Source organism: Coprinopsis cinerea, assembly GCF_000182895.1.
Source record: "Coprinopsis cinerea okayama7#130 chromosome 1 map unlocalized cont3.1, whole genome shotgun sequence".
Classification (NCBI taxonomy): Eukaryota; Fungi; Basidiomycota; class Agaricomycetes; order Agaricales; family Psathyrellaceae; genus Coprinopsis; species Coprinopsis cinerea.
Genome location: NW_003307544.1, coordinates 1,707,835 through 1,727,679, shown reverse-complemented (window position 1 = coordinate 1,727,679; position 19,845 = coordinate 1,707,835). Strand labels below are relative to the sequence as shown.

At 52.5% G+C, this 19,845-nt stretch overlaps 11 protein-coding genes and 1 non-coding gene across 12 annotated transcripts; 7 read left to right on the top strand and 5 right to left on the bottom strand.

Moving 5' to 3' along the window:
* Nucleotides 1–97: 97 nt before the first annotated feature.
* On the bottom strand, nucleotides 98–2,237 carry CC1G_06743 (CAMK/CAMKL/PASK protein kinase; the record flags this gene model as incomplete). Its single annotated transcript, XM_001828705.2, has 4 exons — nucleotides 98–692; nucleotides 747–864; nucleotides 916–1,393; nucleotides 1,443–2,237. 4 exons carry the CDS (start codon nucleotides 2,235–2,237, stop codon nucleotides 323–325), a joined length of 1,761 nt encoding a protein of 586 aa, XP_001828757.2. The 3' UTR covers nucleotides 98–322.
* An 851-nt stretch (nucleotides 2,238–3,088) lies between these two features.
* CC1G_13649 (60S ribosomal protein L32) lies at nucleotides 3,089–3,824 on the top strand. The gene is made up of 5 exons (XM_002912071.1): nucleotides 3,089–3,134; nucleotides 3,193–3,301; nucleotides 3,359–3,382; nucleotides 3,434–3,579; nucleotides 3,635–3,824. Exons 1-5 carry the CDS (start codon nucleotides 3,094–3,096, stop codon nucleotides 3,693–3,695), a joined length of 381 nt encoding a protein of 126 aa, XP_002912117.1. The 5' UTR covers nucleotides 3,089–3,093; the 3' UTR covers nucleotides 3,696–3,824.
* A 71-nt stretch (nucleotides 3,825–3,895) lies between these two features.
* On the top strand, nucleotides 3,896–5,309 carry CC1G_13648 (hypothetical protein). The gene is made up of 8 exons (XM_002912070.1): nucleotides 3,896–3,933; nucleotides 3,987–4,033; nucleotides 4,086–4,182; nucleotides 4,234–4,302; nucleotides 4,353–4,465; nucleotides 4,518–4,629; nucleotides 4,682–4,816; nucleotides 4,868–5,309. Coding segments are annotated over exons 1-8 (966 nt in total). The 5' UTR covers nucleotides 3,896–3,931; the 3' UTR covers nucleotides 5,259–5,309.
* CC1G_06741 (hypothetical protein) lies at nucleotides 5,249–6,546 on the bottom strand. Its single transcript, XM_001828703.2, has 7 exons — nucleotides 6,485–6,546; nucleotides 6,389–6,419; nucleotides 6,272–6,323; nucleotides 6,134–6,215; nucleotides 6,010–6,075; nucleotides 5,481–5,959; nucleotides 5,249–5,421 (listed from the first exon to the last, which is right to left on the bottom strand). The coding sequence occupies exons 1-7, from the start codon at nucleotides 6,510–6,512 to the stop codon at nucleotides 5,335–5,337; spliced, it is 825 nt and encodes a 274-aa protein (XP_001828755.1). The 5' UTR covers nucleotides 6,513–6,546; the 3' UTR covers nucleotides 5,249–5,334.
* Nucleotides 6,547–6,666: 120 nt separating this feature from the next.
* On the bottom strand, nucleotides 6,667–8,133 carry CC1G_06740 (hypothetical protein). Its single transcript, XM_001828702.2, has 5 exons — nucleotides 8,013–8,133; nucleotides 7,738–7,956; nucleotides 7,586–7,688; nucleotides 7,167–7,533; nucleotides 6,667–7,112 (listed from the first exon to the last, which is right to left on the bottom strand). Exons 1-5 carry the CDS (start codon nucleotides 8,050–8,052, stop codon nucleotides 6,882–6,884), a joined length of 960 nt encoding a protein of 319 aa, XP_001828754.1. The 5' UTR covers nucleotides 8,053–8,133; the 3' UTR covers nucleotides 6,667–6,881.
* A 575-nt stretch (nucleotides 8,134–8,708) lies between these two features.
* CC1G_06739 (hypothetical protein) lies at nucleotides 8,709–13,631 on the top strand (the record flags this gene model as incomplete). Its single annotated transcript, XM_001828701.2, has 7 exons — nucleotides 8,709–8,799; nucleotides 8,959–10,360; nucleotides 10,493–11,876; nucleotides 11,936–12,333; nucleotides 12,391–12,482; nucleotides 12,537–13,254; nucleotides 13,319–13,631. The coding sequence occupies 7 exons, from the start codon at nucleotides 8,709–8,711 to the stop codon at nucleotides 13,629–13,631; spliced, it is 4,398 nt and encodes a 1,465-aa protein (XP_001828753.2).
* Nucleotides 13,632–13,884: 253 nt separating this feature from the next.
* CC1G_06738 (hypothetical protein) lies at nucleotides 13,885–14,339 on the bottom strand (the record flags this gene model as incomplete). The annotated part of the gene is made up of 3 exons (XM_001828700.2): nucleotides 13,885–14,055; nucleotides 14,108–14,223; nucleotides 14,276–14,339. The coding sequence occupies 3 exons, from the start codon at nucleotides 14,337–14,339 to the stop codon at nucleotides 13,885–13,887; spliced, it is 351 nt and encodes a 116-aa protein (XP_001828752.2).
* A 484-nt stretch (nucleotides 14,340–14,823) lies between these two features.
* Nucleotides 14,824–14,916, top strand: CC1G_20009. Its single transcript has one exon. It is a non-coding gene; the product is annotated as a tRNA-Ser (tRNA).
* Nucleotides 14,917–15,314: 398 nt separating this feature from the next.
* Nucleotides 15,315–15,768, bottom strand: CC1G_06737 (NADH2 dehydrogenase; the record flags this gene model as incomplete). Its single annotated transcript, XM_001828699.1, has 2 exons — nucleotides 15,315–15,396; nucleotides 15,446–15,768. The coding sequence occupies 2 exons, from the start codon at nucleotides 15,766–15,768 to the stop codon at nucleotides 15,315–15,317; spliced, it is 405 nt and encodes a 134-aa protein (XP_001828751.1).
* Nucleotides 15,769–15,925: 157 nt separating this feature from the next.
* Nucleotides 15,926–16,332, top strand: CC1G_06736 (hypothetical protein; the record flags this gene model as incomplete). The annotated part of the gene is made up of 2 exons (XM_001828698.2): nucleotides 15,926–16,154; nucleotides 16,217–16,332. The coding sequence occupies 2 exons, from the start codon at nucleotides 15,926–15,928 to the stop codon at nucleotides 16,330–16,332; spliced, it is 345 nt and encodes a 114-aa protein (XP_001828750.2).
* Nucleotides 16,333–16,611: 279 nt separating this feature from the next.
* Nucleotides 16,612–18,380, top strand: CC1G_13647 (3-ketoacyl-CoA thiolase). The gene is made up of 9 exons (XM_002912069.1): nucleotides 16,612–16,953; nucleotides 17,012–17,210; nucleotides 17,261–17,327; nucleotides 17,377–17,475; nucleotides 17,533–17,806; nucleotides 17,861–17,958; nucleotides 18,014–18,090; nucleotides 18,142–18,179; nucleotides 18,234–18,380. The coding sequence occupies exons 1-9, from the start codon at nucleotides 16,686–16,688 to the stop codon at nucleotides 18,362–18,364; spliced, it is 1,251 nt and encodes a 416-aa protein (XP_002912115.1). The 5' UTR covers nucleotides 16,612–16,685; the 3' UTR covers nucleotides 18,365–18,380.
* Nucleotides 18,381–18,852: 472 nt separating this feature from the next.
* On the top strand, nucleotides 18,853–19,824 carry CC1G_13646 (40S ribosomal protein S3; the record flags this gene model as incomplete). Its single annotated transcript, XM_002912068.1, has 4 exons — nucleotides 18,853–18,993; nucleotides 19,046–19,254; nucleotides 19,307–19,519; nucleotides 19,569–19,824. 4 exons carry the CDS (start codon nucleotides 18,853–18,855, stop codon nucleotides 19,780–19,782), a joined length of 777 nt encoding a protein of 258 aa, XP_002912114.1. The 3' UTR covers nucleotides 19,783–19,824.
* Nucleotides 19,825–19,845: the final 21 nt, after the last annotated feature.

Sequence of the window (19,845 nt, the reverse complement as noted above, 5' to 3'; positions counted from 1 at the left end):
CTCCGGTGCCGCTCCTCGACGGCCCAATCTCGTTCCATCAGCTTGGCATTCCAATCCTCCTTCTCATCCGCTGCCGATCTTTCGAACAGACATGTAGCAGTTTTGCAATAAATAGGACAATGAGTTAGAGGTACACTGTAATATCTACTCTACAACATTGGCATCTTCCTAAGTCTACATAGGCTAGTTTCAATCACAGAATACAGACACGGGATGGTACATTTCGCCGGTCACAATCACTATCGATAACATTACTGTCACAAGACTGACTCCCAATCGCCTTCATCTAGTGCGAAAATGGACGTCTACTATGTCGGGAAAATCACATTGGCTTCTCCATTCCCCATCCGCCCTTTCCAGCCAAGAATCGGGATTGCATGATTTTTTCAAACGTCGGTCTCGCAGCGGGATCCACGGCCAGGCATGCTCGAACGAGCACAGCAGCATCGCCAAGAGCTCCACCTCCATCTGGCTCCTCGCCCTCACCTTCCTTTCCTTCGCCGCAACGTTCATCAAGAGAAATGGAGGCATTGGCGAAAGGTGAAGAAAAGCCTTCTTGTGCTTCGGTCGCTGTCATGAATGGACACTCGCCCACGAGGAGAACATAAGCGACAACGCCAAATGCCCACACATCTTGCTCTTTTCCATAGTAGCGCTCGCCCCGGAGAATTTCAGGGCCTGCGTAGTCCAGTCTACAAAGCGAACCGATCAGAAGTGAATAGATAACATTGAAACGAGTTACTCACGTCCCGCTAAAAGTATCCCATCCCGTTTTCTTGATTAACCCCGAGCTTCCGAAATCGATTAGGATGGCTTTATCTCGGGGGCCTAAGATAACGTTTTCATCCTTGACATCACGGTGGACTGACGAGAAATCAGAACCAGATCAATCGAGAATGAGGAGGCGACACTCACCGATTCCATGGGAGTGCAAAAAGGCAAGGGCGTCGGCGATTTGCCCGAGGTAGCTGCGTACGAGGAATGGGGGCAAGCCGTTAGGATAACTTTCTACGAGATCGAAGAGATCAGAGGCAGCAGACGTTTGACCCGGCCTGCGGTCTGGGGATGTGAAGGGAAGGACCAAGTAGTAATAATGATTGTCTTCGAAGAAGTCGAGGAGGGGGCATATATTAGGATGTCCTTTGACGACCTTGCCTTCTACCCAGTCATCGTCGGACTGTTCTGAAACGAGATCAAGTTGCAAGGCGTCTTTTGATTTTTCTTGCGAGAAGCGGGAAGGGTCCCATGGTCGCTTTGGTGGAAGGATGTAGGAAGTATTGGAGATGGCGGACATGACATAGATTTCGATGGGGATAGTGCCATGGCGAGGATGTTTCTTCCAGCAATCGGCGAGGATGCGAGACTTGATGACTTGCTTGATGATAAGCGGTGGCTAGACAAGGATATCAATGGCGTTTAAGCAACGAGGATAATGTACACACCCCAAGTGAACCATCGGAAAGGATCTCTCTCGCCCGCTTGACGAGTCCATAGGCACCCCGGCCAATCTCTCCTTCTATTTCAAATTCGGAAATGCTCCTTCCTCCGATGAAGGACTGGTTATCGGACGCAGGGGACGGAGCCCGGGTGCTTGCCGCTGTGCTCAGGATGCTGCCCGAGCTGGGTGTGCGCCTCAAGCTCTGGGGCAGCAAGGGCGGGGGCGAGGGAGGTGGTTCGATGGGCGCTATCGAGACTCGGCCGGCAATGAGCGAAACGCGCTGCTGAGACGATCTGCGACGTGGTCGGGGCGACGAGGGGACCGGCGACGTCGAAGCACTGGTCGGGCTTCTGAAGGAAGCAAAGGAAGCAGCGGATGACAAGGGATTGGGGGAGGCGGAACGGGACTGGGGCAGAGAGTGAGACTGGGCCATTAGGCTGGGATACTGGGAAAGTTTGGGGTTGGTGAGAGAGGCAGATGATGAGACAGAGGAAGGAACCGGAGATTTGCCTGGCTGCGAATGGTGGTGGTGGTGGTGGTGGTGCTTGCGGACATGTGAATCGAAGGCTTCGTTCGCCCTTTCTGGTTGCCTGCTGCTCGTTGCCGCCGCCGCCGCCTCGTCCAGATTAACGCTGCTGTTTTTCTCTTCGTCCCAGTCGAATCCCCGCCCAATCGACGTCACGCCCCAGCTCTTCACGCTGGCGGATCGATACACTTTTGGTGGCTGCGTCGGAATGGTCCAATCGGAATCATAATCATACTCGTCGAAGGCCAGCTTATAACTCGAGGTCGAGAGCATCAAAGGAGGTGGTAGAGAAAGAAGAGGCTTGGTCGCTGTGCGAGGCGATGCCCAGGTCCGACCAATGATTTATTCACAGCTGCAAGGGATGCTCGGAGCAAGAATCGCTTGGGGCGTCCGAGTCTTTTGTTGGCATTTTTCCCCACCCCACGTGCGCTCCTCAAATCAGTCCTGCCTGGATATTCGATACCAAAATGTCTCGAGCTCAAAACACTGTTGCTATTTTCTTGGACAACAACTGTTACCTAGCCCCCCGGTCTCGTTCTGTTTGAAATCTAGATTGGGAGTGCGATGATCATTCCGAAAAGAAAAGCTTAAAGATCGTCCTCGTTTAATGCACTAGTGTTGAAGAAGGGTTCCCGTTCACGCAAAGGATGAGAATTAGTGGGTCGGTCGTTAAGACCCAAACGCGGCAATTAACCCCGAAGGGCGGCGCAGAGGAGTGAACAGGAGCTGCTGGAGTACTTTCATCATTTTGCGTATAGTTACACGGAACATTCTATTCGTCGACGGTGTCGACCCTCTTGACTCCCGAGTCTGCTTTGGAGCAGGCGGATCAGCGGAGATTAAAAACCATCGGCAGCGACTCCAACCTTAACATCGGCATAGAATCGCGCATCCACAGCCTCACACTCCTCCACCCGTAAGTCCCGTTATGCTGCACGAATTGCTGTCCGAGGGTGCATCGACTGCGCTCAGTCGTGAAATACATGCAGAATGATATCCAACAAGCCCATTTTCGTGGATTGACCAGCTGGATGGATTTTGGGCTGATGGATGTCATTTTGGGCTCGATAAAGCGCTCTCGGACGGGTTTTTGGACTTGAACTTACTCTTCATCCTTTTTCAGTCCACAATGGCCATCAAGATCGTCAAGAAGCGCACCAACAAGTTCAAGTTCGTACCGGCCAATCTATCGCAATTCAGAAGGATTCTCATTCGTGCTCGTTTTTAGGCGCCACCAGTCCGACCGGTACCATGGCGTCAAGGAGGCTTGGAGGAAGCCCAAGGGTATTGACAACAGGGTGCGAAGACGCTTCAAGGGCCAGACCGCCATGCCCAAGGTTCGTCCATTCGAGCTACATTTCATTTTGGTGTGGACTTGATGCATTTCCTTGTAGATTGGCTACGGAAGCAACAAAAAGGTTTGTCGATTTGCACCGCCCAGCGAACTTCACGTAACCGTGTTCTTTTAGACCCGCCATCTCCTCCCCAACGGACTCAAGAAGTTCCTTGTGAGCAATGTCCGGGATCTCGACGTCCTTCTTCTCCACAACAAAACCTTCGCTGCTGAGATCGCCCACAACGTTAGCAGCCGAAACCGTACCGCCATCCTCGACCGGTCAGCTCTTATCACCATTCGATCTTATCTGTTTTACTGAACTTTTCGTATTCAGGGCAAAGGTCCTCTCCATCAAGGTCACCAACCCTACCGCTCGCCTCCGATCAGAAGAGTAAACATGGCGCACTGGTCGACTTTCTACTTTCTCCATGTACTCTTTTCTATGAGCATCTCCATACACACATGTCCTCATGCCCTGTAATGCTACCCTCCAAAAAATTCCAATATGCCCAACGTCCTGGTGATGCGACCCGTGTGAGCTGCAGAATTGCTATTTTAAGACATCTTGCGTCCAACGCTCTCAACTTGCCCCACACACCCACATCGATAGCCAATTGCCAAAGACATTGAGATGCAAGCCCCCTTGTCGTTATGTTCCTGTAACTTGTACTTACTTGGTTCTTCAGGAGCATTAGAGAAGCATCCCATGCTGGTAGTTGGTACACAGCAGACGGTATGCACGCTTGGTCGGCGCGACTGTCGTCATCGTTAACCAGCATGAGCAGGCAGAGAATTAGACCAGGAGCTCTCGGGCTGGCTGCAGAAAGTCAACCCAACCGACGAGTCTTTTCCAATCACCAAGTCCAAGGCGGTTATCGCACCGTGAGCATTCTTCCTTCGCCATCCCAGCCCTCTCTTGCCTCATTCCATCAGACACGCAGGTTACTCGTACTCAGGGCCCGCCGCTGCATGGGCGTATAAGGCGATTGACACCACCGGAATGTGGGTAGCCCATCCTTATTCTCGCCTTCATTTGAACTGAATCGATTCAGCAAACGGGTTTTCATCCTTGGTCCTTCGCATCACTTCTATCTCAATGGTTGTGCATTGTCTCCTTGCACCGAATATGAAACACCGATAGGGAATCTCCCATTGGATCTCGAGAGTAAAACCTCTTGCGTGTCCATTTCTTTGACATAGCACTGACAGCCCCATAGCCATCCAAGAGTTGAAAGCAAGTGGTCGCTTTGCTAACATGTCCCGCAAAGCCGATGAAGACGAACATAGCCTAGAGATGCACCTGCCGTATATTCGCAAGATCTTCCAAGGGTGTGTCTTTCTGGCATAGCTACGCGATTTTCCATGTTTATCCGTTTAATAGGAAGGACATAAAGATTGTACCAATTGTTGTAGGTTCTATCAATCAACGCCAGGAGGCCGAATTTGGGGCTTTGCTCGCTCCATATCTCGAAAGACAAGATACGTTTACGGTGGTTTCCTCTGACTTTTGCCACTGGTACACTCCCTTCCATTCTAGACCGCCCGCCAGACTGACCACCGTCTACAGGGGAACACGATTCTCTTACACTTATTATTACCCAGAGGCGGATACGCCGGTTGGGTCGGGAGTATCGCTTAACCGCTCCACTGCCCCCACCTCGTCCCACCCTATCCACAAATCCATCGAACGCCTCGACCATGAAGCCATGCAACTTCTCAGCGTCCCCCCTGGCACTGCCACGAAAGCACACGAGGCGTTCGCCAAGTATTTGAAGCAGACAGGAAACACTATCTGTGGCCGTCACCCCATTGGTGTTTTGTTTGGGGCCCTGGCTGATTTGGAGAAGACAAAGTCTTTGACTCCCATCGTCAAGTGGGTCAGATACGAGCAGAGTAGTCACTGTCATACCGTTCGGGATTCGAGTGTGAGCTATGCGAGCGCCTACATCAAATTCTAGATTGTGTACAAGGAATGAGATAAAGCAGAATCGAATGTACAGTAGCACCCCCCAGAAGGTCCGGATGTAAATTCGTCTAGAGGTAGCTGAGGAGTTGTAATTGTGACCCGACAGGGAAGTCCTCTTCGTTCTCTGTCCCCGGTTCACCTGGATCTTCGACAACCTGATATAAATATGGTGTCAGCATGCGGGCCTCTATTGCTTCAGACTATCGAGACATACCCGACCCTCTTCGATCTCGATATCATCGAAACCCCATTCCCTGGACGATCCTCCCTTCATATGAGATCCGTCAGCGAGCTTGACGCCATAATATGAACCCAGAGGAGAGACGCTCTTCACGTCGGGTTTAGGGTGCAATTCACTCAGGCTGCAGCAGCCAACCTTGAGAGGCAACCTACGGTCTCCTGTCAGACTGCGCACCAGGACGATAGCGGTTGCGGCGTGAGTGATCAAGAGAGGTCGTCTCCCGTCGATCTCTTTCACTTTAGAGAGGACAGTTCCAAACGCGGTCAGGAACCCGTCAACGCGAGCATGAACCTCTTCCACCGATTCTCCTTTGCGGGAAGGGTACCAAACTGGGGTGGTCCAGATCTTGGTGTCGACTTCAGGAAAGTAACTTTGAAGCGATTCAGCCGATCCCGGTCGAGGATGGAGCAGATTGCTATCGGATACGACGGGCGAGTACCATTCGGCAATTCCTACAGTAGAGGATGAGGGCATAAAGTCTTTGTATTGTTTCTGGACCTACCATGTTCGACGTGGATGGGTAGGTTAAGGGCCTTTGCAGTTGGTTGAGCGGTTTGGAGGCAACGGTCTGTTCAGTGATCACCAGGAGTTGCTTCAAGGCAGAACAACAACGATGCGAGGCATACAGTATGGAGACGAGAAAATGGCCGTCGGTCTTTCGTCCTCGGGAAGGGTCGTGAAGTAGTCGGCGAGCTCTTGTGCTTGAGTCTGAAAATCTGTTTAGTCCGATGGCCTTGGAAGGAAGGACAGGGGAGGTCACCCACCAAACCATACGCAGCCAAAGGAGGATCTCTGGCTAGTCCCGTCTCGCTCTTCCTATTGCAATGAAGATCGAACGCGCGTTTAACGTTTAATTGTCTATCAAGCTAGGACGAACATACCAATTGGTGTTGATCCAATTCAGGCGAAACCCTATGGATAGGGGGAATTGATCAGAGGGCGCCGACTTTAAGTTTCCATGAAAAGAGCATGCTCACCATGCCTTGCAATATAGATTCGTTCCATGGTTTTGAGGCTAAGGAAGAGAAAAGAAAAGGAGATGGCCGTTTAATGCAAACAGCGATGGCAGGGGGCTTCCGGCTCAAAGCCAGTGTTTGCGGTTGCTCTGAAAAGCATGATCCGGGGCCCTGAGCAAGGAAATTATTACATCACACAAGCTCTGGTAGAAAATCCAATATCATAAAAGGTATAACCCTAATGTTCATAAAGGAAGCACGAGACAGGTTACAAGAAAGCGGGTCGTGGGGGGAGAAGTGATACTGCTTCATTTCTTTACTGCCTATACGCTGGAGAATGGTGGAGGACAATCGACAACCGTAACGATACGATGTACTACATGAGCAAACGGCGGTCTTTTCAAAGTGCCAGAGCCTTCTAGGACAGCGAAGGGAAGGCGTTTTGATCATCGACATTGGGAGTCTGAGAGGCACCGTTCTGGCGTTGTCCACGACCGCCACGGTTTCCACCACGGGCGCCGCGCCTATCGCCACGGTCACCACCACGGCCGCGGCCGCGGCCACCACGATCGGGGCGCTCGAAGCGGGCATCGATTTCAAGATAAACCTTGTCTTCCTTCTTAGCCTTGGCCTTGGGAGCGGATTTTTGCTAACACAAAGGATGAGAATTCACGAAAAAAGAAGGACCAAAGAGACAACGGACCTTTCCAACGAAGTAGGCCTCCTCGTCTTCGTTCTTCGACAGAGGAACCGCATCCTTCCAGATATCGTCCCCTGCACCCTCGTTCGCTTGACGAACAGCCTCGATCTTGGGAATAGCGAGCTCTTCCTCCTTCTTCTTAGCAAGGTATTGGTCCAGAGTGAGAGTATTATCGTCCTCCTCTTCTCGCTCTCTGCGAGCCTTGCCCTCAGGCTTGGCTTCGCCATCGGCAGCTTCGCCGTCAGCAGGGGGAGTGGCGTCCTCGCTTATTGGCTCGGCAGCAGCATCAGCAGCAGCCTGTTGCTCGGTCGTGAGTTCGGTGTTCCCTTCGTCACCGCCCCAGCCCTGGTGAATCTTCTTCTGGGAGTCGCTAGCAAGGGAGGTCAGAAAAGCAGGAGTTTCGGATGTACGGGGAGACACACGTCTTGCCGGTTGCCGAATGTCTGTCAAATTGACGACCACGACCTCCGGTGTTTCCACCACGGCCGCGACCGCGACCGCCTCGACCACCGCGACCACCCTCGACTATAGAGAGATCAACGCAAGATCGCCAGAGGAAAAAGTGAGCACCGACACTTTCTGCCCTCTACGACAGGCTCTTCAGCGCCAACGGCACCAGAAGCGTCCTTGGGACCGGTGGAGGGCTTTCCACCACGAGCGTAGTATTTTCCACCGCGCGAAGCCGGACCACCTCGAGTCTTCTGCTGATTTCGGTTGGCGGCGGCGGGAGCCTGAGGCGCAGCAGCAGGCTTGGGTGCTGGTGCAGGACTAGCTGGCCGTGAGTTGTCCTCGGCTGTATGACAAAGGATGATGAACAAAGATATGGGAGATCAAGAGTTTATCACTGACCATCGAGGAGGGCAAAGGGGTTTTTCGAGGCCACCGACATTGTGACGGGGCCCTTGTTCACTCAGTCAGTAATGTTGAACTGGGAAAAGACGGCGGGGCTGTCGTGTAGCGTCGTTTGCTGCGCGATACGGACGACGAGGAGGACCAAAACTAATCTGTGTCCAAGGAGGGTCCGACTTTCTTTCCTTTTTCGGCGACGTGTGAGCAGCCACGATTAAACTGTACAGTTCACTTTGCTATATAGCCCTTTTCCACTGCCGGTCTTCCGGTCAAACGCATATTCGCACAGGTGAGCTCCCTGCCAAAATATTCATTTTTCTTTTATTTGCTTACGTTTGTCTCGCAGACAACAAAAGCATCTCGTCGACGACGCAGCCGCCCTCGGGACTGGCAGCATCGATGACCGCGAGACCGTATTTTGTCTGGAGAACGACGCCGATGGGACTTGGGTGCGGTGTCGTCGTCGTGCAGCCCTTCGTTGGTTGTGTGTGGACGGTGCCGCAATGTCTCGTTGTACATACTCTATTCCGTTGTGATTATCGTCACCTGTCCAATATACATTCTTTCCACATAATGGCCATGTCTCCGCAGCGCTCAGCGCAGTCCCACACAGCGAGCTCGGGTTCTGATTCAGTGTTCACACATATGGTCCACATTTGATGTGTTCACACGGTCCTTTCTTGTTCCTCGTCCACGATGTCTGGCGGATCCAGGAGACTGGACATATCGTCGCTGCTCTGCGACGACACCCCCGACGACCATGTCGTTCTTGCTCCACATCTCAGGAGTCAGTACCCACAGCATTCATCGTCGTCGTCTTCGTCGCGAGCACCTTCCCAGGTACCCGCGTCTCGTAGCAGATCCAACACCGTTCACTATGAACAAGTACCTCAGCAGCAGTCCCCTCGCCCATCGTCTTCTCAACAGTCACCTCAAGGCTTCTTAGGTCTCGAGGCCCTCGTCCACGCTGCAACCCAGGAACGTCGGCGGTTGTCGGGCAGTGACCTTATCCAACCACAACCCCAGCAACCTCACCCTCACCAACCCCAACAGTTCTCGCAGCACCAGCATCACCAGCAACAGGCACGACAGTCTCCGCAGTTCCATCGCAATTCATGGAAAGAGGAGCCATCTTATCCCCCGCGTCAACCCCAAAGCCCGCTGCATCCCAAGTCAATCGATGAACTTACCCTTCATAGTCCCCGCGAGACATTCAAAGCCCCTACATCCCCTTATCAGCAACCCCAGCAGTCCCGGCTTCACTCTTATGACGAAGATAAACACAGATTTCATCAATTAAGACAACAACAATTGGAACAGCAGGAACGTGACCATCAGTATTACCGTGCCCAAGAAATCCAGCGACAACACCGGTTGCAGCAGGAAGAGGCTGATAGGAGGAGGGCTCAGGAAGCAGAGCGACTCGCAGAGCTCGAAAGAAAGGCTCAGCTGGAGAGGGAACGAATGGAAGAGGAGCGACAGAAGTTGGAGAATGAGCGAAAGCGCTTGTTGGAAGTAGAACGACGTTTGCAAGAGCAGGAACAGCGGCGGCAGGAGGAGAGCCGCAGGGAGGCGGAACGTCTCAGGCTGGAGGAGGAGCGACGGGAGCATGAGCGCCGTGAGCGAGAGATTGCGGCCATTCGCGAGGCGGAGCGTCGAGAGCAACAACGTCGTGAACGAGAGGAGATTCAGAGAAGGGAGGAACAGCAACGGTACTTTAATGCGCAGGAGATTCAACGATCTGAAGATATGCAACTTCGACTGCACCACCACCAGCACCAGCGGCGTCTCCTTTCGCCACACCAGCAACACCATGCACATTTATCTCTCCAACACCACTCGATGCATCAGCACCAACAACCAAACCAAAGGCAATACGAGCATCCGCCCCGCATCGAAATACCTCCTGGACCTCAGCTGACAACATCCCGCAAATCCGATCCTATTCCAATTCTCAAGTCCTCTCAGTCACAGTCGCCCATCATCCAGCCGCTTTCACATATACCACCTGATCAACGGCCCACCAAGAAGCGGCGGTATTCTGAGTCCCCTTCCATGGCTCCCATGCTCGTCGATGAGAGTCATGACCGCATTCAGCGTGAACGGGAGAAGATGTCCGCGGGGGAGATAGGTTATGGTCGTTTTGAATCACCGATAGCAGGTCCTTCCTCCTCGTCAGTACCGACGTACACGACTATTCCATCGCCAATGTCCGTGGTCCTCAATCCCGTTGCCCCTCGCCGTCCTCACTCAGGTTCCGGTTCCGGTGGAAGGAAACCCGTATCTGTCTCTGACCTCTTATCGCCGGACCATGAGGATCCAATATCCAGTGTCTCGTCACCGTCCATGTCAGTACCTTCACCGAGGATGGTCGTCATTCCTTCGCGCGACGGGCCAATGCGTACGGCGGGGAGCGTCCCCTCCTCAGCCCCGACTTCCTACCCTCCCCACCCTCCATCTGCTCATCACAGGATTCTCAGTCCCTTAGGCCGGCGTTCTCCGCCCGGAAGTCAAATCGGGAGAGCTAAAGCCTCTCGAAAAGCGGAAGAGTATTCGCAAACGCCTCATCCCCCACCATCTCGGCCTTCCGTGCCCACCTCTTCCCCTCCCTCTGCTCACCATCCCAACCCAGTCATTGCGATTCCCGAGGTGCACCGACCAGTATCCCTGCAAGTTCCATTATCCCCTCAACCACTTCCGACGACTGCGGCCTCAGTGGAAGATTCCCGTCCTTCCGTACCTGTGAAGCGACATAAAGGCGATAAGGAAGAATCCTCAGAGCATGCACTCGACGGGCCTGTCCCAGCCCCGCGGAAGAAGACTCCGTCAACGCATGGGAAGGAGAAAGAGCAATTTCGGCCTCATAAACCTCCGGAGAAAGATGAGCCGAAGGAGCATGGCACAGGGACGGCGCAAGAGGGAGATGCGCATGACTGGCTATTGCAACATTACGCCCACGCTTCACCCGCTAAGCAGGGGCGAGATAGTCCAAGCCACTCATCTTCCAACACCTCATCACGTACTGCTCGACCACGAACACAATCTCCGTCCTCCTCCACAGTGCCTCGTCGCACAAAGTCACCAGTCGTAACGGTACCGTTCAAGAAGCAAGCTGCACAGCCGCCACCACCCCCGTCGACAGTGAGGGACCAAGACCAAGCGGACGACGATGACGATGGTGGGTTGGACCAGGAGCTGGAGGAGTTGCTGGCTGAAGTCAAGGTGCCCAACAAGCCGACTCCTCCTGACTCGATGGATGTCGACGTTGATTCTGCTGTCGCCGATCTCGTGGCTGAAACGTTGGAGGAGAGACACGCCCCCCAGAAGGAAGCCAATCGCCGGCCTAGGACGAATCTCACGAAGGAGGAGGAAGAGGAGGAAGATGGGGACATTGCCATGCGACCTGCCTCCACCGCTCCGGAAGCGCAAACCCTTGTCGATGATGTCGAGGATGAATTACTCAGCTTGGTGGAAGACAAGCCAACTCATGTCTCTCATGTCTCGGCGACTCTTCTGCCCAAACAGCACGATGTCCCAGTTGGGAGTGGCAAAGCAGCGAAGGCCGCCAGCAAAGCATCTCGCAAGCCCGCGAAACCGAGCAAAACATTGCCGCCTCCCCTGAAGACTTCCGGTATCTCGAGCGAAGTCCATTTGGCATCTGCGACAGCCACGTCTGCATCACCCACATCCGCTTCCCGAGACCTGCCACCTCTGTCGGATTCCGCGCCGCCTTCTGCAGCTGCGAAGGACGGGAGCATTAAACAAAAGAAGGTCAAGGACGATGATAGAGGGAAAGATATCGACGGGGATTCGCCACCCTCTGCCCCAACCACCACGGCGCCGGTCAAGAAGAAGAACGCGAAGGTATGTTGTTGATGGCTTACTATGTATCATTCAAATTTATAAATTGATATGTTTTACAGAAGTCCAAGGCTCAAACCTCTGTTGAAGAGGGTACACCTTCGTCCTCCACCTCGACGGTCCCAAAGGCTAAAGCAAAGTCGTCCAGCAAAGTCAAAAAGGCTTCCGGTGATCTAGATGGGAACAAAACGACTAATTCTATTGTCCATACCCCCTCCGATACGGGCTCCAAGTCGACGAAATCTGCCGCTGGGGCTATCTTCACCAAGGGAGGTTCGGTCTCGCGCTCCAGGTCGACAAGCGTGAAGCCTGGTATTGCTGTTGACGAACCTCAAAGCCCGGCCGATTCCAAGCTCGCTGACGAAGAGGAGTCGCAGGATACCACGAACGAGGACGACAAGCTGTACTGCGTATGCAAAACCAAGTACGATCAGGAAAGGGCCATGATTGCATGTGACCGGTACGCCCATTGGTTGGACCGTGTTTTTGGTTCCTTACAATTGATCCCTTGGAACAGCTGCGATGACTGGTACCACATGCAATGTGTCAACATGCCCGAACTTGTTGCAGACCTCGTTGACCAATTCTTCTGCCCTCCTTGCATCGAAAGTACGCCATCAGGGGCCCTGTTCTTTCTATGGTCCTAACTGTTACCCTGTCTAGAAAATCCCAAACTCAACCTGACCACTACGTACAAGGCGCGTTGTCTATGGGGACTAAAGCACCCAGACCCAGATTCCGTGGCTGCGTGCCACAAACCTGCCCGCGGTGCATTTTCGAAATACTGTTCTGAAGAATGCGGTGTCAAGTACATGCAATCTCGCATCGATTCCTGGGCGAAGAAAGGCGGGAAGAAGGAAAAGTTGTGGGAGAGTGTTAAGCATGCGGAGAAAAGGGAAGGAGTGGTGGTCAGGATCGAAGCTACGGACGAGTGCGCCAAACCCGCAAATCTCGTCACACCAACAGATGACGAAGACTCCAAGAACGGAGTTCTCTGCTCTTCAGAAAAGACCTCGCAGCTGAAAGCAGGGAAGCCCGTCAAGACCAAAGTCGAGCGGGATAAAGAACGACTCAATGCGACTTTGGACCACCTTGCGAAGGTGCAGGACGAGATTAAGAAGAGCCTGGAGATCCTCAGCTGGAGGGAGCGTTTACTTAATCTTGCGGTGGAGAGGTCGGAAACGGTTTCTCAATGCGGATGGGATCAACGGCTCTGTTTTGGGGATGATGAATGGACTGAGGGCTTGGGTCAAACCATTGCGGATAGTTACGAGTCTTACGACAGGTCCGATCGAATGGACATCGATGAAGCTGAGGGAACACCTTCAGTGGAGGGCTCTTGGTGGTGTTCTCAAGATTCGGGCTGCGCAAGACATGTCGGGTACGCCACTGTTCTATACACTTCAACGGACGTTAAATCTCTTAACTTTCTGTATCTGATCCAGGTGGCAGACAACGCGCTTCAAGGACATCGCCAAGGAGAAAGAGAAACGGGAAGAGGCTTTTGCGAAATTCCACGGTCGTGAACAAGACGTCCGCGCGCAGCTGGAGGAGCTGGAAAGCCCGTCTGTCCCTAATGAGAAGCAGCGCCGTCCTTCCAACGCGAGGGGCTCAGGGACAGGACCACCGACCCATACCAGCAAGACGACCCATAAACCGCTGACCTCCATAAATTCGCGACTCCCAAATGGCCAATCCAAGGGTAAAGGCGCCGCCAGTGAGCCGGTGAAGAAAGGAAAAAAGCGGAAGGCACCCTAACCGATTGGAGCTTGTCTCAAGCTTGTCTTGCAGAATCACCTGCTCCCAAGTTGTCAGTTTTCGTTGACTTTTTGATTTATTTTTGGCATTCGATACAATTTCATATTCTTTAACTATTTGTTCGGAGCGCTTTAATGAAGGTTGAATCTGTATGAAGGTTGAATCTGTGATCTGGACTAGCCCATCAGCGGTTGAGAATGCGAGAGTAGAGCAATTCACGATGAAGCCACCGACGATAGCGCTCTGATTCAAGCTAGTATCCATCACCCTCACCACCTTCTCGCGAGAAACCATTATGTTCGAATAGGTATTGCGCTTTCGCTTCCTCGTGCAGTTTCTTGTGTTCAAGTTCCTTGATATGATATGGTTCGAGCTGGTGGTATTCTACCTGCTTGAGAGGAACATCATCTTCTTTATCCAGGTCCTAGCGGCGATATCGGGTCAAGACCTATTCGAACAGCAACCTGAGTACTAACGATTTCGCCCATCAGTACGACATTCTCCCCTCGAATCAAAAAGAGACCATGGTGCTGTTCTGCAAACATGTTCCGATGATATATCCTTTCGTAGGTGTCTTCTAACACGAGGTTGGCTACAGCGATATGTTAGTCTGTGTGTTCCAATGAAATCGGTACGGAACTCACCAAACTGGTCATAAGATCGTAATACGCCGTGTAGCTTTCTGCCGTCTCGAAGGACAACCAGCATCTTCCCTATGGGAGTCGAGACGAGTGTACGGCGGCAAACGTGTCGTTGACAAGCCAGAGCGCGGGATCCACGAGCAAGAAAGATGATGGAGACGATTTTGCGCTCAGCAAGGTGTTGAATGCAGCTGAGTTGTGAACCAGACGTACTGTCCACGCAATCTACCAAGGCCCCAGAAGTAGTGAAAGGAATCAGCGAATCCATATCGTTGAAGGCAAAGGGACGAGAACAAGGTACTTTTCATTGAAAGTTCCACCGCATTGTGATGCTTAGTCAAAAGGAGCTGGCGGTGGTAAACATTATTTCGAGGGTTTCAAGCTTCGAAGCAAGTCCTTCTTCTGCCGTGACACTCATCCAGGCCGTGCCTTCAAGTCTCACTTCTACCTTTGGCGAAGGGACCTAATTAAAGCTCCAAGGGGAGCAGTGCGATTGTTTCTCGTGCACAGGCGGTAACGTCCTCAATTACACCTGTGGACCTTGATTTAAGGCTGGGATGGCCGAGTGGTTAAGGCGAGTGATTTGAATGCATCTCAATATCACTTGGTGTTTCACCGCGTAGGTTCAAATCCTGCTTCCAGCGAATTTTTTGTTCCTTTTACGGTGGGATGTACGGGAACTAGGAGAATAATGGAGGATGGCAAGTCCTTTGTCGAAGTCCATAACCGATGCTTTAGTTTCCGTTGGATTCCCTGTTTTCAGCAAGGGGAACAAGTCCCTGAAGGTCGACCAGAACCCGTCGATGTTGAATTGATTGGATTCCAGAATAACTTGCAATGTTGTTCAAGGAGAGAGCGAGTACATTCGAATGTGGCTCGCTGTCATCCCTTCCCTCACACGCCGGCGGTGAGGACATATAGTCACCAAAGCTCTGCGGCTCGCCATGGACAAGCTAGGTGTGTATATTGGTGGTAGAAGTAACATGGTGATACCATGGCCAAATCAATGGCCTTGCCCTATCCGTGTACCGCCGCGGACCGTCTATGATGCCGTGGAGGCTGTCGTCTCGGTTCCAAAGTATTCCCATTGGCCCGGGGCAGGCTTCTCCTCCAAGGGTTCCCAGCTGAAGGGCGTTGAGAAAGAAGAGATGAATAAACCAAACAAAGACGTACGCTTTCCACTGAAGCATCTTGTTGGCCAAGCTCAGTTCATCGGCCGCAATATTCAACGACTGTTCGATTTGACCATCCTGCAACTGACTTTCGACGGCCGCAATGTCCCCGTTCGAGTCCTCTACGATCTTCAAACGTTGCCGTGTCAGAGCTTCAACGCCCTGGCGGTAGACAGAAGTTGGTGGGATTTGGGAGAGAACGGAGAGTGTGGTTTGGTACGTCTTGACGAGCTCTGGGAGAGGGTTTGGGTGGACGTTCAGGCCTTTGATTCCTGTTGTTTGCTTTGTGACGGCTCTGAGAAGTGGGCGAGTGAAGCGGAACATGGCGGACGACGTTGACGTTGGTGTTGCGGTCGAGAAGACGGATACGGTCTGACAGCGTTCGGCGCGTCGGAGTATAAATTTTTGGCTGAGTGGTTTCCTCTCGCGTCAACAGCACCGAATCCGAATCCCTGTCTCTCACTGTCAGACGCCGACAACCATGGCTTTGGCACTGCGAAGCGTCCAGAAATCGCTCTCTCTCCCTTGGGCGAGAACTCTCCTCCCAGCAACAGCTCTCTTCGCCACAACCCTTCCTCGAATTTCAAATTGGTCAATACAATCCCTCCTTGACCTGTTTCCACCAGTCGTATTGGCCGTCCCCAAGAAGAAGGTTTCCCATTCGCGCAAGGCAATGCGAAGTTCCAACAAGGGCTTGAAAGACAAGCAAAGTGCGTCTCTCGGTTTGGTACTATTCAGACGTGGCCATTGACCGCGCTCCATGTGCTCTCAGACATCGTCGCTTGCCCGGGTTGTGGCTCACCCAAGCTCTCCCACCACTACTGTGAAACCTGTTACAGTGAACTCACGCGGCATTGGAAAGCAGAAAAGCGACAGAACATTTCATAGAGTCCCGATTCTCTTCCATCAGCCTATCCGCTTCTGTCGGCCCTGGCCATTCCGCCTCCCGTGCAAGTATCGGAAAGACGATTGGAAAGCCTGCCTTTGTAACTTATTCCCTTGGTAGTTGTTAGTGTTCGTCGTTTACCTTTCGCATATCATTCTTTCCATGCAATACTCACAGACATTGACGGATACACCTTCCTTATTCTCCGTTCTGACATCGCTCATGTGAACGTGTAATCGGTAGAACTTGATGTATGGTCCAGGTCCGGCTTACCGTCCCCACAAGATTTTATAAGATACCAGGGCTAATCCTTTCATCCCTTCCAACTTTCCACCACACCGTCATTTCCTAAGCCATGTTCCTAAGACGTGTCGCCAACCTGTCGCCTGGTGGCCCCGTGTTTCGTCGAGCAGCCAGCACTCGTACTCCTCGTGGCCTTCAGAATATCATCGAGAAACGACCCGACGACGTTGTGATTACTTATGCAAAGAGAACACCAATAGGCAGGGCATGGAAGGGCCAATTCAAGGATACCCCTGTAGACGAACTCTTGAACGCTCTTTTCAAAGCCGCCCTTGCAGAAAGCAGGTTGGATCCTCGTAAGATTGATGATATATGCGTCGGTACGCAACTGTCCACTCGTTCTGGATATCCTTGTCAACTACTAACTTCCGTGTACAGGGACTTGCCATCCTCCTTCGCCACTGTATGTCTCGCGCGCAGCGGCGCTGGCCGCTGGGATCCCTCCCGAGGTCCCCATTTCCACCGTAAACCGACTATGCTCGTCTGGCTTGATGGCTATTCGTAACATTGCCCATCACATCCAAGCAGGCGAGGCACGTATTGGCGTCGCTGCTGCTGCAGAGAGTATGAGTCTCAAGTATGTACCTTATTGGGTCTAGCCCTAGATCCCACTTACACGCCACCTAGCCCTCGTCCAACGCCAGAGGTTGTAGACCATATCTCAGCGCACCCAGAGGCCAATGATTGTATTCAAGTGCGCCTTTATGCTATACTCGTGATTGATGTGCTGACCATGTTGCAAGCCTATGGGATGGACCTCTGAACAGGTTGCCCAGGCTTACAACGTTCCAAGGGAAAAGCAGGACCAGTACGCGTTGATTTCGCACACGAGAGCCAATAAGGTGGGCTCTAAACTCCTTGGGCAGTTAGCTGTACAGCGCTGAGCCTGTTGCACTCAGTCAGTAGCAGCCGGCATATTTGCAGAGGAGATCATCCCCATTGAATTGAAAGGGAAGACGTACACAACGGATGACACCATCCGTCCCGGTGTTACAGCAGAGAAGCTTGCAGGCTTGAAGCCTGCATTCCCGCAATGGGAACCTAGCACAACGACCGCAGGAAATGCGAGCGGGATTGGTGACGGGGCTGGGTTGTGCATCATGACCACGAGAGAGAATGCTGAACGCGAAGGTATGCCCATACTTGGGAAATGGGTTGCCTCTTCTGTCGTCGGTCAGTGTGTCCTTGCTTTCAGTTAGAAACGTTTGGGCTCAGTACAAGCCATAGGGGTTGCGCCGAGGTACATGGGAATTTCTCCGGTTGCAGCGATCCCTAAAGTGCTGGAGAGAGTCGGACTGACCAAAGATGAGGTCGACATCTACGAGGTAAGGGTCAGACGCACGTGTGCAGAGTCCTTATTTAACTCGGCTTGTTGCTCAGATTAACGAGGCATTCGCTTCGCAATTCGTCCATTGTGTCGAAGAGCTAGGCATCTCGATGGACAAAATCAATCCCAAGTGAGTCTTGCCGTTCTAAGGCTGCAGCACGCTCACTAAGTTGATGTGCAGTGGAGGAGCGATTGCCATTTCCCATCCAGTTGGAATGAGTACGTGTATGCAACTTTGGTTCTTGCTCTGACGTTGCTAACATGCATCCTCAGCTGGTATTAGACAAGTAATCACCGGATTGGCCGAGTTGAAGAGACGGAAGGAGCGAGTCTTGTGCACAAGTATGTGCGTTGGAAGTGGTATGGGCGCAGCAGGTATCTTTGTCAACGAAGTTATCCATTAGAATACGACATGCATTTTGGCGATATATTGCTACGGTAGCGAATGTATACCCTGTTGAAAGAGTGAGTGCAAGGTTGAGATGGGATTAATGGCAATGAAGGGAAAAGGATCAGACGGTCATTCATGTCATTGAGTCGAATGTACAGGTACACCGACGCAGATCGACTAAGAGGTGCCAATGGGTTGAAATACAACACTCGTCATGTGAAGTAAAAGGAAATGATCACACACCTTGGCGAAAACAAAAAAGAAAAGCGTAGCGAACACTCGCAAGGGGCAAGCTGATCGAAAGGGAAGTGCGCTTTAAAAGGTCATCACGTGGAGGTGCCGGTGTTGGCCGGGCATCAACTGCACAGTTGATCAAGCCACAGCGAGGCACGGCAGAGATCATCGTTATCTGTGTCGACGACGTCCTCCAGCAACGGTGAGTAGCCCAAATTGCTGTCCAAGACGACGACTAAATTGGATCTTTGTTAGCCCTCCACCAACATGGCCTCCCAAATCAGCAAAAAGCGAAAGTTTGTCGCCGACGGTGTCTTCCGTGCCGAACTCAACGAATTCTTCACCCGGGAGCTTGCTGAGGAGGGTTACTCTGGATGTGACGTTCGGGTCACCCATGCACGAACTGAGGTACATCGATAGTCTCATTTATCGTGCCAGAAGTCTCATTGGCGGTCCCCAGATCATCATCCGTGCTACCCACACCCAAGAAGTCCTCGGCGAGAAGGGCCGCCGCATTCGTGAACTTACTGCCCTTGTTCAAAAACGTTTCAAGTTCCCAGAAAACTCCTTGGAGCTCTACGCCGAAAAGGTCCAATACCGTGGTCTCTCTGCTATCGCCCAGTGCGAGAGCTTGCGATACAAGCTTTTGGGTGGTCTTGCCGTCCGACGGTGCGTCCAACCCATATCCACTTACGGCGCAAATTTACTCAGTTCCCTCTAGTGCCTGCTATGGTGTCCTCAGATTCGTTATGGAGTCTGGTGCCAAAGGTTGCGAAGTAGTTGTCAGCGGCAAACTCCGTGCCGCTCGTGCCAAATCCATGAAGTTCACCGACGGCTTCATGATCCACTCTGGTCAACCTGCTCTTGAGTTCGTCGATTACGCTGTCCGACACGTTCTCCTCCGACAGGGTGTGTTGGGAATCAAAGTTAAAATGTACGTCCTACTTCCTGGCCCACGTGCCGTATTCTGATCGTTCGAATAGTATGAAGGGTTATGACCGTGAGGGACAACTCGGCCCACGCAAACCCCTCCCCGACTCTGTCCAAATTTTCGAGCCCCCCGTCGACAAGATCATCTCCGAGCCTCTTTCCGAGCAGCGCGAACTCCCTGCTGTCGCCGTCGCTCCGGCAGCTGAGGAAGCATACGCTCCCCCTCAGGAGCAGCCCCCACAGGAGGCTTATGCGGAGCAATTCTAATTCACCCTGTAGTATATACGCACGCAATGACACTATTCTCTCGAGCCATGATCAACCAATGTG

Excerpts from the sequence above, each read along its gene's own strand:
- CC1G_06741 (XM_001828703.2), bottom strand. The coding sequence starts at position 6,512 with ATGGAACGAATCTATATTGCAAGGCATG. Across the intron at positions 6,324-6,388 it reads AATTGGATCAACACCAATTG|GAAGAGCGAGACGGGACTAG; the intron begins GTATGTTCGTCC and ends TCATTGCAATAG. Across the intron at positions 6,076-6,133 it reads CATTTTCTCGTCTCCATACT|ACCGTTGCCTCCAAACCGCT; the intron begins GTATGCCTCGCA and ends ATCACTGAACAG.
- CC1G_13648 (XM_002912070.1), top strand. Across the intron at positions 4,034-4,085 it reads TAGTTGGTACACAGCAGACG|GCAGAGAATTAGACCAGGAG; the intron begins GTATGCACGCTT and ends CAGCATGAGCAG. Across the intron at positions 4,630-4,681 it reads ATTCGCAAGATCTTCCAAGG|GAAGGACATAAAGATTGTAC; the intron begins GTGTGTCTTTCT and ends TCCGTTTAATAG.
- CC1G_13647 (XM_002912069.1), top strand. The coding sequence starts at position 16,686 with ATGTTCCTAAGACGTGTCGCCAACCTGTCGCCTGGTGGCCCCGTGTTT. Across the intron at positions 18,091-18,141 it reads ATGGACAAAATCAATCCCAA|TGGAGGAGCGATTGCCATTT; the intron begins GTGAGTCTTGCC and ends GTTGATGTGCAG. Across the intron at positions 18,180-18,233 it reads TTCCCATCCAGTTGGAATGA|CTGGTATTAGACAAGTAATC; the intron begins GTACGTGTATGC and ends ATGCATCCTCAG.
- CC1G_06740 (XM_001828702.2), bottom strand. The coding sequence starts at position 8,052 with ATGTCGGTGGCCTCGAAAAACCCCTTTGCCCTCCTCGATG. Across the intron at positions 7,689-7,737 it reads TGTCGTAGAGGGCAGAAAGT|TCGAGGGTGGTCGCGGTGGT; the intron begins GTCGGTGCTCAC and ends ATCTCTCTATAG. Across the intron at positions 7,113-7,166 it reads AGGCCTACTTCGTTGGAAAG|CAAAAATCCGCTCCCAAGGC; the intron begins GTCCGTTGTCTC and ends CCTTTGTGTTAG.
- CC1G_13649 (XM_002912071.1), top strand. The coding sequence starts at position 3,094 with ATGGCCATCAAGATCGTCAAGAAGCGCACCAACAAGTTCAA. Across the intron at positions 3,135-3,192 it reads AAGCGCACCAACAAGTTCAA|GCGCCACCAGTCCGACCGGT; the intron begins GTTCGTACCGGC and ends GCTCGTTTTTAG. Across the intron at positions 3,383-3,433 it reads GCTACGGAAGCAACAAAAAG|ACCCGCCATCTCCTCCCCAA; the intron begins GTTTGTCGATTT and ends GTGTTCTTTTAG.